Here is an 18,886-nt window from a genome sequence, read left to right as displayed (position 1 = left end):
TGTTAATTAAGCAGAAAAATAGCCCAGACGAAAACAGCTCCTTATCCTGTAGCTACTCTTCCCTTGGACTGAGTATGCAGAGAAGACACCCTAAAAACACAGGTGGACCAAACTCTGGAAAGTGTTGGTTTTTACTCAAGAAGTCTCTGCACTTTGGAAGACTAATGAGTCATTAATCTTTTTCTTTCCTGCCCTTTGATAGGAGTTTCCTGGAAAAAGAAAACCACTACTCTGTAAGATACAGCTCAAATGTGTCCTCAGAAGCTAAGGAGCACAACATCACTAAGATATCTAATCTCACTTCCCTTTTCATTTTAAGGACTGCTTAGAGTAGGGTGAAAGCAGTTCCTTTTTTGGGGAAACCGAGATATTGCATGCTGAGAATGAAAAGAAGCAATTCAATTTCCAGTTTAATTGATAGTTGAAAATGTAAAGACCTTTTCATAAAATAACTTTTTGAAAAATGTCAATTTCAGCTTAAAGCTGTTTTGACAGATAGTATTGAAATACAAATGGAAAACAGAATGTGGCAGAATGCTTTTGCTCTTTTAGGTCTTATAGATGGTGGATGTTTCAGCACGCTAGAATGTGTTGTTAAAGAGCAAGTGTTTCAGTTCACATTTTACTCTACACTTCCCTTACCAAACGCCAGAGAGACACAACTGAATCTAAAAGTATCAAGTAGCAACAAACCCAAACCTCAACCAAACCACTCTTTAACAGGTGCTAGTCTCATACTCCTTTGAAGTCATACAGTATGCATATGTATTGTGGAATAGCCAAATACCTCAAATAGGCTACTCCCTGGGAGAAATCGTGGCACACACCGCAACAGATGGACTCTGGCCTAGTCTAGTCGGAGGCATCACCCAGGAACATTACAGTGGGGAAAAAAAGTATTTAGTCAGCCACCAATTGTGCAAGTTCTCCCACTTAAAAAGATGAGAGAGGCCTGTAATTTTCATCATAGGTACACGTCAACTATGACAGACAAATTGAGAAAGAAAAATCCGGAAAATCACATTGTAGGATTTTAAATGAATTTATTTGCAAATTATGGTGGAAAATAAGTATTTGGTCACCTACAAACAAGCAAGATTTCTGGCTCTCACAGACCTGTAACTTCTTCTTTAAGAGGCTCCTCTGTCCTCCACTCGTTACCTGTATTAATGGCACCTGTTTGAACTTGTTATCAGTATAAAAGACACCTGTCCACAACCTCAAACAGTCACACTCCAAACTCCACTATGGCCAAGACCAAAGAGCTGTCAAAGGACACCAGAAACAAAATTGTAGACCTGCACCAGGCTGGGAAGACTGAATCTACAGTAGGTAAGCAGCTTGGTTTGAAGAAATCAACTGTGGGAGCAATTATTAGGAAATGGAAGACATACAAGACCACTGATAATCTCCCTCGATCTGGGGCTCCACGCAAGATCTCACCCCGTGGGGTCAAAATGATCACAAGAACGGTGAGCAAAAATCCCAGAACCACACGGGGGGACCTAGTGAATGACCTGCAGAGAGCTGGGACCAAAGTAACAAAGCCTACCATCAGTAACACACTACGCCGCCAGGGACTCAAATCCTGCAGTGACAGACGTGTCCCCCTGCTTAAACCAGTACATGTCCAGGGCCGTCTGAAGTTTGCTAGAGTGCATTTGGATGATCCAGAAGAGGATTGGGAGAATGTCATATGGTCAGATGAAACCAAAATGTAACTTTTTGGTAAAAACTCAACTCGTTGTGTTTGGAGGACAAAGAATGCTGAGTTGCATCCAAAGAACACCATACCTACTGTGAAGCATGGGGGCTGTTTTTCTGCAAAGGGACCAGGACGACTGATCTGTGTAAAGGAAAGAATGAATGGGGCCATGTATCGTGAGATTTTGAGTGAAAACCTCCTTCCATCAGCAAGGGCATTGAAGATGAAACGTGGCTGGGTCTTTCAGCATGACAATGATCCCAAACACACCGCCCGGGCAACGAAGGAGTGGCTTCGTAAGAAGCATTTCAAGGTCCTGGAGTGGCCTAGCCAGTCTCCAGATCTCAACCCCATAGAAAATCTTTGGAGGGAGTTGAAAGTCCGTGTTGCCCAGCGACAGCCCCAAAACATCACTGCTCTAGAGGAGATCTGCATGGAGGAATGGGCCAAAATACCAGCAACAGTGTGTGAAAACCTTGTGAAGACTTACAGAAAACGTTTGACCTGTGTCATTGCCAACAAAGGGTATATAACAAAGTATTGAGAAACTTTTGTTATTGACCAAATACTTATTTTCCACCATAATTTGCAAATAAATTCATTAAAAATCCTACAATGTGATTTTCTGGATTTTTTTTTCTCATTTTGTCTGTCATAGTTGACGTGTACCTATGATGAAAATTACAGGCCTCTCTCATCTTTTTAAGTAGGAGAACTTGCACACTTGGTGTCTGACTAAATACTTTTTTTCCCCACTGTATTTGTCTGACAGAAACACAAGAGATACAATGAAAACCATAACGCTTATGTGATTAGGTCAAACTTTTGATTCAATCCTGTGGGCTTTAGCAACCTTGACTGCTTCCAGCTGTTGCCTCTGATGCTTTACAACTGTAATATTTAACCTTCAAGTTGGAGTAATGGCCAAAATGTGAGACTATCTAGCATTTATTCAGAGCAACAGTGACTATCATCATAGCAGAAATGCTGGCACACATACAGATACAGAACACAGCAGGGCCGGCGCCAGAGTGAATCAGTTGGACAGGCATTTGATTTCTATAGCGGGGCACATTTTTTTAACAGGACCTTTTAAATGGGTTTTATAGTAAAGACATGTAATTTAACTGTAAAAATGTATTACCTTTTAATGTGGCCTGAACAACCAGTCATGATGTTTTCATCTCATTGTGAAACAATTCACTTCATAGGCGGCATGCGAGTTTCAAGTTTGGGGAAGCTTACAATTTATCCTACTATTTCTACCGATCTGCGGGTCAGTTATGATTTTCATATGCACATTTTTCAAAATCATGTGTGACTTGGTTTATTATAAAAATCTGAATTTAAAATGATACAAATCTAAAAGTTAAAATTCAACTAATGTGTCCATACGCCAGTCTCTGCCATATGGACACATTGATGCACAGTGAACCATTGGCGGCTAAAGAAATGAGTGCATGCATGGAACTCAGGAGATAGCCTAGAGCAGGGATCATCAACTTGATGGGGGCCAAATAAAACCACCCGCGGCCAAATTCGGCCCGCGGGCCGCCAGTTGGGGAACGCTGGCCAAGAGGCCAATGCAGCAGTAGGCCTACAGTGAGGGAAAAAAGTATTTGATCCCCTGCTGATTTTGTAAGCTTGCCCACTGACAAAGACATGTTCAGTCGATAATTTTAATGGTAGGTTTATTTGAACAGTGAGAGACAGAATAACAACAAAAAAATCCAGAAAAACGCATGTCAAAAATGTTTTAAATTGATTTGCATTTTAATGAGGGAAATAAGTATTTGACCCCTCTGCAAAACATGACTTAGTACTTGGTGGCAAAACCCTTGTTGGCAATCACAGAGGTCAGACGTTTCTTGTAGTTGGCCACCAGGTTTGCACACATCTCAGGAAGGATTTTGTCCCACTCCTCTTTGCAGATCTTCTCCAAGTCATTAAGGTTTCGAGGCTGACGTTTGGCAACTCAAAACTTCAGCTCCACAGATTTTCTACTGGCTAGGCCACTCCAGGACCTTAATGTGCTTCTTCTTGAGCCACTCCTTTGTTGCCTTGGCCGTGTGTTTTGGGTCATTGTCATGCTGGAATACCCATCCACGACCCATTTTCAATGCCCTGGCTGAGGGAAGGAGGTTCTCACCCAAGATTTGACGGTACATGGCCCCGTCCATCGTCCCTTTGATGCGGTGTTGTTGTCCTGTCCCCTTAGCAGAAAAACACCCCCAAAGCATAATGTTTCCACCTCCATGTTTGACGGTGGGGATGGTGTTCTTGGGGGTCATAGGCAGCATTCCTCATCCTCCAAACACGGCAAGTTGAGTTGATGCCAAAGAGCTCGATTTTGGTCTCATCTGACCACAACACTTTCACCCAGTTCTCCTCTGAATCATTCAGATGTTCATTGGAAACCTTCAGATGGCCCTGTATATGTGCTTTCTTGAACAGGGGGACCTTGCGGGCGCTGCAGGATTTCAGTCCTTCACGGCGTAGTGTGTTACCAATTGTTTTCTTGGTGACTATGGTCCCAGCTGCCTTGAGATCATTGACAAGATCCTCCCGTGTAGTTCTGGGCTGATTCCTCACCGTTCTCATGATCATTGCAACTCCACGAGGTGAGATCTTGCATAGAGCCCCAGGCCGAGGGAGATTGACAGTTCTTTTGTGTTTCTTCCATTTGCGAATAATCGCACCAACTGTTGTCACCTTCTCACCAAGCTGCTTGGCGATGGTCTTGTAGCCCATTCCAGCCTTGTGTAGGTCTACAATCTTGTCCCTGACATCCTTGGAGAGCTCTTTGGTCTTGGCCATGGTGGATAGTTTGGAATCTGATTGATTGCTTCTGTGGACAGGTGTCTTTTATACAGGTAACAAGCTGAGATTAGGAGCACTCCCTTTAAGAGTGTGCTCCTAATCTCAGCTCGTTACCTGTATAAAAGACACCTGGGAGACAGAAATCTTTCTGATTGAGAGGGGGTCAAATACTTATTTCCCTCATTAAAATGCAAATCAATTTATAACATTTTTGACATGGGTTTTTCTGGATTTCTTTGTTGTTATTCTGTCTCTCACTGTTCAAATAAACCTACCATTAAAATTATAGACTGATCATTTATTTGTCAGTGGGCAAACGTACAAAATCAGCAGGGGATCAAATACTTTTTTCCCTCACTGTATAACTTCCATTGTCAACTGTGTCAAAATACATAAAGCTGACAAATAATAAAAGTAGAAAATATCCTGATGAAAATTCAAGTTCTTTAAATCAGATCCATCTCTCTACTCCGCCTATCTGCCTCCCTTTCTATCAGTCTTGACTTCAACTAGGTCTATCGCTAGTGAAGTGCAACATTGTATCAAATCAACTGGGTACATCTGGAAGCGGTCCTAGCGAACTTGCAACACTGTATCAACTAGCCTATTCCCAAGAGTTTCCCGCACCAGTGTGCTCAGAAAAAATAAATATATACAATTTTTTTGTGTTCAGGTATTTTATGATATTTCCACTGGATAAATGGGCTCATCAGATCATGATATTTTGCTTATCACACTGAGGCTTGGTGATTATCAAGCGAGAGAGTATTGAAAATATTTTTCAAATACTGTGAGGATTGAGGAACTATTATCATTCACAATGGATGTATAACATTTTTACAAAATACTTCATTGACATACTGTGCGAGGTGCAGAAAAAAGGACTGAGAAGCTCAGCTTATTAGTGGTGGATGAAGACAATCAGAAATCAGACATCCCCAAATGGGCACTTTCCTACATTTGCGCGCAGCAGGCCAGGTACTTCTATGCGTGCTCAAGGATGCGCGCTCCCTCAACATTAACAGGACAGAGAAACCAGACACATGCTCATTGCTCACATGGAGCACTCCAAACAAAAGACAATGAAACATTTAACTAAACTCGTAAATGATGATTATGAAATAAACCAAAACTTGTTTCTCGCAAGTGTAGCTGGTTGTGAACTCTGTAAATGTTTCCACCCTGAGAATGAGAACGGTAAATGACAAATTAATACATGCATTATTTGGTAACACTTTACTTGACACCCAGTGTCATAACACTCAATGCTGTAATCGCTGCCAAAGGTGCTTCAACAAAGTACTGAGCAAAGGGTCTGAATACTTTTTTTTAAATAAATTTGCAAAACAATCCAAAAACCTGTTTTCGCTTTGTCATTATGGGGTATTGTGTGTAGATTGATGAGGGGAAAAAACAATTTAATCAATTTTAGAATAAGGCTGTAAAGTAACAAAATGTAGAAAAAGTCAAGGGGTCTGAATACTTTCCGTATGCACTGTATAGCCAGTAGCCACCCAAACTATCTGAAATATTAAAATGATCAATCAAATCGCCAGGTATCCTATTGTTCTGGTAAAGATGAGTCAGTAATTCCTAAACCATATTTTATATGGATGATAAATGTAGGCCTACTCTGTTTTTGCCAGGCAAAACTGGAGGAAATTAAACAAGTTATTTCTGGTCACTAATCTAGATATGTGAGCCCACCTTTCTGCACCAATGCTGATGACTGGTCATTGGTCAATAGTAAAGACACACAACATTTTGGTTCTGAAGCATAGATGAGAATTTAACTACGACTTGCGGGCAGCGGGTTCAGAACAAGGACAAAAATAATTTATACTAATTATACCAACAGAAAGGGCACTTTGGAGACTGGAAGGGCAAAGAGGCATGTGCTCTGCACAGGTAGAGCCTGTGCACTTGCCTGGTTGTAATTAATGTTTTTGTTCCATCACATTTTAAATAACTTATAGAAAATACACTTTATGACACTGTCATGAAGCATTATGACCATCCTGTGTCACTTTACTTTGGGTGGGTTCATAAATTCGCTCTGGCTATCTACTCCGATTTCAGAGCACTCTCGTCTGAGTGTGCGAGAGCGCAGAATAACTGATGAATTTACGAACGCGCAACACCCAGTCAGTAAACGTCAGCAGGAAAGTGTAGTTAAATTGTTTTCAGCAGCACAGTTACAGTCACCAACGCGCTGGATAACATGAAAACAGCCTAACCAGCTCTGCTAGGGCGAGTAAAATGGTCAGAGTAAGGTGTTCTCTCATTTGTGTCTGGAAGTAGCTAGCCAACTTTAGCCAGTTAGCTTGGGTGCTTGACTGCCGTTGTGAGATCAGGACGCTCAGATCAACCCTACTCCTCGGCCAGAGTGTCCAGTGTGCACTCTGAACGCTCCAAGAGCAAAACGCTCTGAATTTACGAATGGACAATCTGAATTTATAAAAGCCCAGAGCGCACTCTGGCACTCCAGATTTAATTTACGAACACACCCTTGGACTAAGGAAATGCACTTTATGACACTGTCAAGAAGCATTATGAGCATCATAATCACATAAGCCAGATAGGTAAATCACGTACATGCCCATCACGTACATGCCCTTGTCAGTCATCAGTCAAAAAGAGGGTGTCTTGCTCCTGAAATCTGCTCCTGCATTCGTCCCAGTCATCAGCAACAGAGCATTGAGGTAGGTGCATGTCTGATATCAACGTGTGCGCAATTACAATGATAATTGGATATGGTCAATTTCAGAAAATGTTAAATACCGTAATTTTCGGACTATAAGCCGCGCCTTTTTTCCCCATTTTTCGACCCTGCGGCTTATATAACGGTGCGGCTAATCTATGGATTTTTACAGCTAACGGCCACTAGAAGACCTCCTAAATCTATGGATTTTACAGGTTACAGTCCACCAACTTTAACTCTATGGGCTCTATGACCGGTCCGCGCCCCCCACCTTTAAGCGGCGGGCTCCAGCAGGAAAAGCTGGAGGCCGGAAAAGAGTGAGACAGGTAGCGCGCAAAAGTAAAAGTGGAACCGAGAGTGGTACGAGAGACAGAACGAGAGCAAGACAGACAGACATTACGAGAGCGAGACAGTTTGTGCAAAGGAAGTTTTCATGCACAAACCCTCATTATGGAAAACAAACGTAGAAATTCATATGATGCAGCTTTTAAGTTAAAGGCAGTCAATCTGGCTGTCAAAACATCCACGATCATTAACGGGTTCCGAAAGGCTGGACTGCTGCGTGATGAAGAGGAGGACGCCGCCACAGCTGAGGCCCTTCAGAGGCTGTTCGATTCCGACAGTGACGAAGAGGAGTTCGTTGGTTTTGAGAGTGACAACGAAGGAGAGAGGAGAGTGGCTGACGAAGCCACCCTGAGCCTGTTCGTTTCCGACACTGAAGATGAGGACTTTGGTGGTTTTAGTACGCAGGAAGAAGACGGAGATGAGGATTAATGACTTGACTTTTCTGGTTACAGCCGTGTACTGCACCTTTGCCTAAAAGATGAAGACGATGATTAATGACTTTTCTGGTAGGCTGATTACCGTATATTTTAAGCAGCCGTGTTGCTGCAACTTTAGGCTTACGCGCTTACTGTCGTGTTACAGGCACTTTATTTTGCACTTTCAAAAAAACACATTTAATTTAGCCATTGATATTGCCTCGTCAAGCGCTGTAAGCTTTGTTTTTTGTTATGGTACTACTGTAGGCTATAATGTAGATAAATATTCAAAGATGTGCACACTTTTTCAAGGTTTTTCAAAAATAACCAAAGTTAAGTGGTTAAATGATTGTGACGCTATTAACTAATTTTGCTGGGGAACCCCTAGCACTCCCTCAAGGACCACTGGTTGAAAACCACTGCTGTAGATCACTGCCGGTATGTGCGCTGGGAGCGCACCGTTTAAGTTTGAAAGTTGAAAAGTTTGTGTGTCTGAAACGCTATGTGATACAGTACAGTTTACACAGCACAGTATATGTTCTGTAGCTACTATTGCACTAAATGGTAACACTTGAATACGTTATGCAAATATGCAACTTGTTTGTTGAAATGTTAATAAATGGGAGCTTCCTCAAGCAGCCATCTCTTTCCCGACAATCCCCTCTGTGCACGAACCCTTACATATGGTAATTAAACATTAAAAACAACTGCGGCTTATAGTCCAGTGCGGCTTATATATGTACACATCATTCAATATCATTCAATTTAGCTGCTGCGGCTTATACTCCGGTGCGCCTTATAGTGCGGAAAATACGGTAACCATACTGTTGACACGTGGATTTTGTGGGTATTGACACTCTTATGTAGGTATCATAACAGCCATAAAATAACGCAATATATGTCACAACAGGTCTAAATATGTGTCATGACAGTGTTTTGACCGTATTATGACAGGTTATGACAAGTTATGTCAGCTGTTATGACATGGTTATGACCTTGCCATAATATGTTATGACGCTGGGTATCAAGTAAAGTGTTACCCATTATTGTAACCAAATGACGGGATTAATGGTACATTTACTACTGGTGACATATGTAAATAGGGGAATAGATTTTTTTTAAATACAATCAAAAGGCAAACAATTCACACAATGAAAGCGCAAGAATTGGCGGGAGACAGCTGAGGCATTCTGGAGAGATGAGCGCATGCATTATGGAGAGAGACGCGCCTATACCGTCGCCACACACCCCTCCCCTTCTTCTTGTCTCAACATTTTAAATTATACTCAAGACGCAGGTAGCCTAGTGATTAGAGCGTTGGGACAGTAACCGAAAGGTTTCTAGTTCAAATACCCAAGCCGACAAGGTGAATAATCTGTCAGTGTCCTTGAGCAAGGCACTTAACCATAATTGCTCCAGGGTCGCCATTGATAATGGCAGACCCTGGCCGTGACCCCACTCACAGAGTATCTCAGGCGGAGTTGGGATATGCAAAAAACACATTTCCAATTCACACATGCGTACAATACACACTTGTACATGTATTAAATAGGACAAATATAAGCACCCACCTAATTATTGTATTATTATATCTTCACACATATTTTATACTTTTCACTGACAGCCACAACTCAATAATCAGCTAGGCCTATTGCCACTTGCACTGCCCAAATTGCGTGCTTCCCAAATAAGCATAGGCCTATGCACTTGTGATTTTGTTTAAAATAAGCTAATGATCCTCTGTGGCTCTGTATGCTCTCTGATGAATTATTTTGAATAATTGTATTTATTTCAGGAGTAAATATATAATTTTGGCAAATGTATATTTGCTTTAAGCCTATTGGATGCGCAGTCTATTCAAAAAGTGTTTACTTTCGCATGTTCGTCCAAAATAATTCCAGCATCCGAACAGTACACTGTGCACCCGCCAACTTTCCTTAAATTCGCGTAGCTGAAAATATCTCACCAGAGAAAGCATCCGAGCGAACAAAACAGTGCCCCTCTGTCTTACTATATGTAGCCCATGTATCTGATACTGTCTGGCCCGAGAATAGTATGGCATGCCATCCTCTTTTTGACCAGACAGCATCAGATACATAGGCTACACATACTGAGACAGAGAGGCGCTGTTTCACTCGCTTAGATGCTTAATCTGAGATTGATGCGTCTTTCTGTCGGCGTGCGTCTCGGTCTAATAAATTATCAATATTTAAAAGATGCAATATGGAGAAAATCACTCCGCAATTTCCTGGTTGCTAAAATAGCCTAATTAGCCTAATTTCAGATTGTGACCAAACAAGTAAAGTATAACGTAGAGAATCATTGTACCATCTAAAATCACTGAAATATATACAGTGGGGGAAAAAAGTATTTAGTCAGCCACCAATTGTGCAAGTTCTCCCACTTAAAAAGATGAGAGGCCTGTAATTTTCATCATAGGTACATGTCAACTATGACATACAAAATTAGAAAATAAAATCCAGAAAATCACATTGTAGGATTTTTAATGAATTTATTTGCAAATTATGGTGGAAAATAAGTATTTGGTCAATAACAAAAGTTTCTCAATACTTTGTTATATACCCTTTGTTGGCAATGACACAGGTCAAACGTTTTCTGTAAGTCTTCACAAGGTTTTCACACACTGTTGCTGGTATTTTGGCACATTCCTCCATGCAGATCTCCTCTAGAGCAGTGATGTTTTGGGGCTGTCGCTGGGCAACACAGACTTTCAACTCCCTCCAAAGATTTTCTATGGGGTTGAGATCTGGAGACTGGCTAGGCCACTCCAGGACCTTGAAATGCTTCTTACGAAGCCACTCCTTCATTGCCCGGGCGGTGTGTTTGGGATCATTGTCATGCTGAAAGACCCAGCCACGTTTCATCTTCAATGCCCTTGCTGATGGAAGGAGGTTTTCACTCAAAATCTCACGATACATGGCCCCATTCATTCTTTCCTTTACAAGGATCAGTCATCCTGGTCCCTTTGCAGTAAAACAGCCGCAAAGCATGATGTTTCCACCCCTATGCTTCACAGTAGATATGGTTTGGATGCAACTTAGCATTCTTTGTCCTCCAAACACGACGAGTTGAGTTTTTACCAAAAAGTTCTATTTTGGTTTCATCTGACCATATGACATTCTCCCAATCCTCTTCTGGATCATCCAAATGCACTCTAGCAAACTTCAGACGGGCCTGGACATGTACTGGCTTAAGCAGGGGGACACGTCTGGCACTGCAGGATTTGAGTCCCTGGCGGCGTAGTGTGTTACTGATGGTAGGCTTTGTTACTTTGGTCCCAGCTCTCTGCAGATCATTCACTAGGTCCCCCTGTGTGGTTCTGGGATTTTTGCTCACCGTTCTTGTGATCATTTTGACCCCACGGGGTGAGATCTTGCGTGGAGCCCCAGATCAAGGGAGATTATCAGTGGTCTTGTATGTCTTCCATTTCCTAATAATTGCTCCCACAGTTGATTTCTTCAAACCAAGCTGCTTACCTATTGCAGATTCAGTCTTCCCAGCCTGGTGCAGGTCTACAATTTTGTTTCTGGTGTCCTTTGACAGCTCTTTGGTCTTGGCCATAGTGGAGTTTGGAGTGTGACTGTTTGAGGTTGTGGACAGGTGTCTTTTATACTGATAACAAGTTCAAACAGGTGCCATTAATACAGGTAACGAGTGGAGGACAGAGGAGCCTCTTAAAGAAGAAGTTACAGGTCTGTGAGAGCCAGAAATCTTGCTTGTTTGTAGGTGACCAAATACTTATTTTCCACCATAATTTGCAAATAAATTCATAAAAAATCCTACAATGTGATTTTCTGGATTTTTTTTCTCTCATTTTGTCTGTCATAGTTGACGTGTACCTATGATGAAAATTACAGGCCTCTCTCATCTTTAAGTGGGAGAACTTGCACAATTGGTTGCTGACTAAATACTTTTTTTCCCCATTGTACCAAAATATTGTATTTTCAGCTATTTGAAGATAAAGTAAGACACAAAAAAGACACAAAAACTAAACTTAAGAACAGGAAGCATAGAAATAGCTCACATAAAACAGATCTAGCGCATTTTAGACTGGCTTTCATCGAGAATGACAGATCTATAACATTTCTATGTGAATTTAGTCGGGTCAAATCAAAATGTATTTGTCACATGCGCCAAATACAACAGGTGTAGACCTTTCCGTGAAATGCTTACTTAGAAGCCCTTAACCAACAATGCAGTTAAGAAAATATTGACTAAATAAAGGAAAGTAAGAAAAGTAACAATAAAAGAACAATAACGAGGCTATATACAGAGGGTACCGTTACCGAGTCAATGTGCGGGTGTACAGGTTAGTCGAGATAATATGTACATGTAGGTAGGGGTAAAAGTGACTATGCATAGATAATAAACAGCGAGCAGCATCAGTGAAAAAAAAAAAATGCAAATAGTCCAGGTAGCCATTTGATTAATTGTTCGGTAGTCTTTTGGCTTTGGAACTAGACTTGGTGCTCCGGTACCGCTTGCCGTGCAGTAGCAGAGGGAACAGTCTATGACTTGGGTGGCTGGAGTTTATTGACAATATTTGGGGCCTTCCTCTGACACCGCCTAGTATAGAGGTCCCGGATGGCAGGAAACTTGGACCCAGTGATGTACTGGGCCATACGCACTACCCTCTTTAAGTCGGATGCCAAGCAGTTGCCATACCAGGCGGTGATGCAACCAGTCAGGATGCTCTCGATGGTGCAGCTGTAGAACTTTAAGGATCTGAGGGCCCATTAAATATTTTCAGTCTCCTGAAGGGGAATAGGCATTGCCGTGCCCCCACTTCATGACTGTCTTGGTGTGTTTGGACCATGATAGTTTGTTGGTGATGTGGACACCAAGGAACTTGAAGCTCTCGACCCGCTCCACTACAGCTCCGTCAATGTGAATTGGGGCGTGTTCGGCCCTCCTTTTCCTGTAGTCCACGATCAGCTCCTTTGTCTTGCTCACGTTGAGGGAGAGGTTGTTGTCCTGGCACCACACTGCCAGGTCTCTGACCTCCTCCCTATAGGCTGTCTCATCGTTGTCGGTTATCAGGCATACCACCGGTGTCGTCAGCAAACTTAATGGTGTTGGAGTCGTGCTTGGCTACGCAGTCGAAGGTGTACAGGAGGGGACTAAGCACGCACCCCTGAGGGGCCCCGTGTTGAGGATCAGCATGTTGTTGCCTACCCTTACCAACTGGCGGCCCATAACGCCGGCCCTGCAACACAGCCTTCCAGAATAAGAGAAAATCATCCAAGGCTCAGTTTGAGTTTACCTGGTGGGTCCCGGCGCTGCTGTTGGTGCCTGTGCGGATGTCAGGAATCCTTAGATGTAGGCTCTGGAGGAAATACGTTGTCTGCATCTATAACACAATTAAAATAAAATAATTACACTAGCTATGTAGGCCTACTGTACATGTTCAAAGTCCCCAAACTATCACCATTCCTTAAGTTGTAATGCTATTCTGCCTGCAAAAACACTGAAGAAAACCACACTGTTGCTGATGTTACTATGAAAACTAAAGTTGTTTTGTTACGATAATGAGGAGAGGTAAATAAATATATCCTACCTGAAAGTATACAGTCCAGTATGGGATAAGAGCAAAGAACACTGGGAGAATTTTCAGCACTGCTTTCACTTCCTCCACTTTCTCCTCAGGGAATCTCCCTCCATAAGTCACCTTAGCTCCTTCCAGCATGGTTGGTTTAGCCCTTAACGAGAGAAGAATAACACAATTGAACAACTTTAAAAGACGTACAAAGCGGCTACTGCATGTTTTGATAGGGGCCTTACAATTCAGTAAATATCCCTTAAACATAAACTCAGCTACTATTAAACTAAACTCTGGAGATAAGAGACTTAAAATCAGGCCTTTTTTTGTTTCCGTCTCCTTTAAATAACGGCACTTCTAGTGAAAGGACAAAAATGTTCTACTAAAGCCTATAATCCCTATCTCTGGAGAAAAAGCCTTAATAAGGAATTCTTGAAAGGCTGCAGGATTGGCCAACTTAAAATATTAAATGTCAAGTTCTTGAACTGATTGTGCTACTTAGGTTCAAAGTCAAGCAACAGCACTTCAGAATGACTTTCCTCCACAATGAATGATGATGAATGCCAGGAAAGACCACAAATAAACATATACAGAACAGGCTGGGGATCAAAGAAGAGTTTAACATAAAGGACTATCAGCAACACCTAGTGGTGTGGTGCCATCTTGAATAGAGAAGCACCATAACATAGCCTTCTTTTTTACTCCTAAAGTAGATTTGAAAAGGTTCGCTATAAAGTCAAGAGTATTGTGTTTCCATTGAGATCAGATAGAGCACAGCCTCTTTCACACCCTTGATCTAGCCTACATATAGATACTGATACTACTAACGCCCCATTTCCATTGGCACTTTGAAGTCAACCCAGGTTGGGCTGGCCTTCGTGGGCTGATTATTGCGTTTCCACTGCCTCCAGAAATTACAAATTATATCATGTTGCTATGTAGCCAATATGTGACTGCAGCTGGCTTCGCTAATGTTGCTAGCTAGCGAGATGTTGAAGAATTCAATTCACCCTCACCATACAGTAAATAACATTACCCCATACTCCTGCCAGTGCCAGCCAGACTCTGTAGAGCCTTGTATTTAGCTTGCTGACGTTAGCTAGCTAGCTAAACGGTTAGCGTCGTTGCTAGCATAACAGACTACCTAACGTTAGCTAGCATTTGAGGGCAGACTTTTCTCATAAAAGTTTATTGTGTAGTGCAAAAAATGAATGAAGGATCCAGCTATGGTGGTAATTCACATCATGTGTGACTACTGCAGTACTGCTTGTCCATGTGCTCGCTAACAAGACAAAGGAGATGATTGTGGACTACAGGAAAAAAAAGAGGACTGAGCACGCCCCCATTCTCATCGACGGGGCTGTAGTGGAACAGGTTGAGAGCTTCAAGTTCCTTGGTGTCCACATCACCAACGAACTATCATGGTCCAAACACACCAAGACAGTCGTGAAGAGGGCACGACAAAGACTATTCCCCCTCAGGAGACTAAAAAGATTTGGCATGGGTCCTCAGATCCTCAAAAAATTCTACAGCTGCACCATCGAGAGCATCCTGACTGGTTGCATCACCGCCTGGTATGGCAACTGCTTGGCCTCTGACCGCAAGGCACTACAGAGGGTAGTGCGTACGGCCCAGTACATCACTGGGGCAAAGCTCCCTGCAATCCAGGACCTCTATACCAGGCGGTGTCAGAGGAAGGCCCTCAAAATTGTCAAAGACTCCAGCCACCCTAGTCATAGACTGTTCTCTCTGCTACCGCACGGCAAGCGGTACCGGAGTGCCAAGTCTAGGTCCAAAAGACTTCTCAACAGCTTCTACCCCCAAGCCATAAGACTCCTGAACAGCTAATCATGGCTACCCGGACTATTTGCACTGCCCCCCCACCCCATCCTTTTTACGCTGCTGCTACTCTGTTAAGTATTTATGCATAGTCACTTTAACTCTACCCACATGTACATATTACCTCAACTAGCCGGTGCCCCCGCACATTGACTATGCAACGGTACCCCCCTGTATATATAGCCTCCCTACTGTCACTTTATTGTACTGTATATATAGCCTCCCTACTGTCACTTTATTTTACTTCTGCTCTTTTTTTCTCAACACTTTTTTGTTGATGTTTTATTCTTACTTTTTTGTTTAAAATAAATGCACTGTTGGTTAAGGGCTGTAAGTAAGCATTTCACTGTAATGTCTGCACCTGTTGTATTCGGCGCATGTGACCAATAAAATTTGATTTGATTTTGATTTGATTTGATTTGATTAACAGCAACAAGCCCAGATGAGTTAGCTAGCTAAATGTTGACAGCATCCAGCAGTGATCAGCTTGATGGCTGCATAGTAACGGCGTCACCAGCCCGAATTCTAATCGCACCAGTTGTGAAACTGGGCTGCGCTGGCCCGGATTTCCCTCGACCCAGCTCGAATTTGAGCATTCCATTCAAGTCACCTCGAATTTGGCCCTAATTGTATGTGCCAGTGGAAACGGGGCTTAAGTAACAGCAACACAGTTGTGATCTGCCTGGCACTCTTACCGTAGCAGGTTGGGCTCTTTGGGCTGTGCTTTGCAGCAGGCATAACCCAGGATCTTGAACATGTCAGTGAAGGCACTACCGTCAGCAGGCTTGTTGATGAAGACTGTGCGCCCCAGCAGGAACACCAGGAAGGAGACACCCAGGCACACTGCTGGAATTATGTACCCCAATTGGAAGTTGATGTTCTGCTGGATGTAGGCCACGCCACCCAGGGACAAGATGGCCCCCAGGTTGATGCACCAATAGAACCAGTTGAAGAACCTGCGAGTGGCCTCTGGGCCGCAATCTTTTACCTGTGAGGAAAAAGGGATTGTCATGTCAAATAATATCATCATCATCATCATTCTGCTCTCCATGAGCACCTTTAGGAAACAAAACAGAACTGTAGTATTATATCAAATTCAAGACATAGGCCTAACATGTAATCTAATAAAATAAACAGTAGTCTAACTTTATTAAAAATGTTATTGTATATCCCATCATTCAATGGCAGTGAATAAGTGTATAACATCCACGTGATAAAGTGCTAACATCTTCCTTCTATTCCGTGCTTGACAAAAAAAGGGGAAGGGGAGGTAACCCCGCTGGCAATAAGAATTTCTAGTAACTAATGAATAGGCTAATCTAATCATGTTTTACAGGTGAACAAGATTTCTACGAATCCTGCTCAGTGGCATTTACCTTTTTTCCCCAATATTACTTTGTGAATCCCATTAAAACATTCACCAATCAAAATGAAACAACTAAACCAATCACCCATCAAACATGTGGCAAGCAGAAACATGTGAAAATCATATGACAGTGGCATTGAAATCTATGCTAATCAAAGTCACCACCTCTAAAAACGTTTTGGGCCAGCCTGGGTTAGCTAGATTTGAATAACAATTACCCCCTTTCAGAGATTTCCTACTGAAATGGGCTTTCCTCTTTAATGAATGGTCTTATAGGTAGGCCTAATCCTGAATTTAGATAAGAAACATAATGAGACAGATGTGAGTTTCACTTCCTAAATTGATGTACAATTACCCATCTTCTCAGCCTTAGATGACTGGTGTGTTGACCAGACCCGATGGATGGCATTACCCAAATGTAAACCTCGTGATGCAAATTACAAACGCTACAACCAGCAGGGGCCTGGCTGATTGAGTTCTCATGGTAAATGTAGAGATGACAGGCGTACTAGATCAACATTTAGCCTATTTCACGATTACCATTTCAGTCCATATACAAGGCTGACCAAAGTAAGATCATGTTCAGAACCTTTCAGGCTTTATAAATTAGTCTGTTATATATTCTCTTATACTCACATCATTAGATGGGATAGCATTAGCAACAGTGTAAAGCATTATACATTGAGCTTTCAGTGAGTTTTCATTTGACCTTAGAAGTCCTTCTGAAGAGCTTTTAATTAAGATTGAATGCTTTGCTTATTCATAAGCTTTACTGTACCTGGTCTGCCCCAAATGGAGTGATGTTGGACTTCACTGTTCCCACACCTAGGGCAATGAGAATAAGGCCGGTGTAGATCACTGGCCCACAGTAAGGTGCCCGTGTGGGGCAGGTCACATTGCTTGGAGAGGTACTGTTTGTGCTCAAACACTCTGCAGGTTGCACTGGAAATGCCATTTCATCACCACATAGGGTTTTCCTGGAGTCTTCATATGCAATAAATGGGAAAAACAGCATGCCAAGGAAGTATAGGATCAAACTGCCAGCAATGGTCCAGAACTTGCCCAGATATGCATCAGCCAGCCAGCCACCAAATGGTGAGATCAGGTATGTAACCCCCATGAACATCAGGGGTGCCTGGCTGGCCTCAGTCCCCTCCCAATAAAACGGGCTACTGTTGAGGAAAAGGACCAGGTTGGAAGTGATGCCATAGAATGCCACTCGTTCCAATGATTCTGCAAGCAGAATGGTTGCACACGCCAGTCTTCTGCCCTGGAACACTGACACAGGCCTGCTCACAGAGCTGCTGTCCAAAAGAGGAGTGCTCTCACTGGCATCCCCGCTGGCCATCGTCAGCTGACTTGTTGACTTGAGATGTTTACTGGAAACCGTCAACCCTAAACAAAATGAACACGAGATTATGATACGAAGTGTTATGACAATAGCTGCAATAGTTAAGATGTTGGAGAAATTACAACAGGGTGGTCCAGTTCAGTTTGAGATACACTTGTTTTTAGTTAACTAACTAAGGCATGGAATATTAGCTTACAAAGTTTGGTCTGCTTCCTGACATCAGCATGCTAACTTTAGCATGATGATGATCTGCATCATAACATTGAGGAGAACTAGCATACAGTACCTTTAATGAATGACACACTTTCCAACGTCTGCCATTTAGCCTCCTATCTTAACAGTTCATGTGCTCGACATGCCACAAAATCAATGTGTTCAGAAGAGCGAATATCTAAAGTTACTCGGGTAACTAATAATGAAACTGACAATCACACACTGCCTGTCAAAGCACTGGCGCGTGACTGTATATTCGTTCAGCAACCTCTAAATTGTGCTTTTTTCCGCATACCGTAAACAGATGGATCGACTTCACATAACACCACTGACAGTTTGAGCGCCTGAGGCAGTCAAGACTTACATTTTACAAATCTACGTTTTGTGCTGATGCGATGCTGTTTAGTCCGCCCACTGACGTTTTTAGCGAAGCTCCATTGGCCAGAATGGTAACATACCTATACGCTATTGGTCGAAAAGAAAGACATTCAATACAATTTTATCAACACTTCCTGGAGGGCTTGCAGTTCAGTAGGAAAGCGGAGTGGGGTGGTATGAATAGTCATAAGT

At 42.5% G+C, this 18,886-nt stretch overlaps 1 protein-coding gene across 1 annotated transcript in view; it reads right to left on the bottom strand.

Annotated features, from left to right (window-relative positions):
- Positions 1–18,585, bottom strand: part of LOC311141602 (solute carrier family 15 member 4-like) — a 57,291-nt gene extending 38,706 nt beyond the window's left edge. Inside the window, exons 1-5 of the mRNA XM_084176977.1 lie at positions 18,390–18,585; positions 17,531–18,147; positions 16,082–16,374; positions 13,566–13,707; positions 13,272–13,358 (exon numbers count right to left, since the gene is read on the bottom strand). Coding sequence (XP_084033103.1) covers positions 13,272–13,358; positions 13,566–13,707; positions 16,082–16,374; positions 17,531–18,100 — 1,092 coding nt within the window. The 5' untranslated portion in view covers positions 18,101–18,147; positions 18,390–18,585. The remainder of the gene's footprint in view (positions 1–13,271; positions 13,359–13,565; positions 13,708–16,081; positions 16,375–17,530; positions 18,148–18,389) is intronic.
- Positions 18,586–18,886: the final 301 nt, after the last annotated feature.

Source organism: Coregonus lavaretus (genome assembly GCF_964263955.1).
Source record: "Coregonus lavaretus genome assembly, chromosome: 14".
Taxonomy (NCBI): Eukaryota; Metazoa; Chordata; class Actinopteri; order Salmoniformes; family Salmonidae; genus Coregonus; species Coregonus lavaretus.
This window is presented reverse-complemented; position numbering and strand designations above follow the sequence as displayed.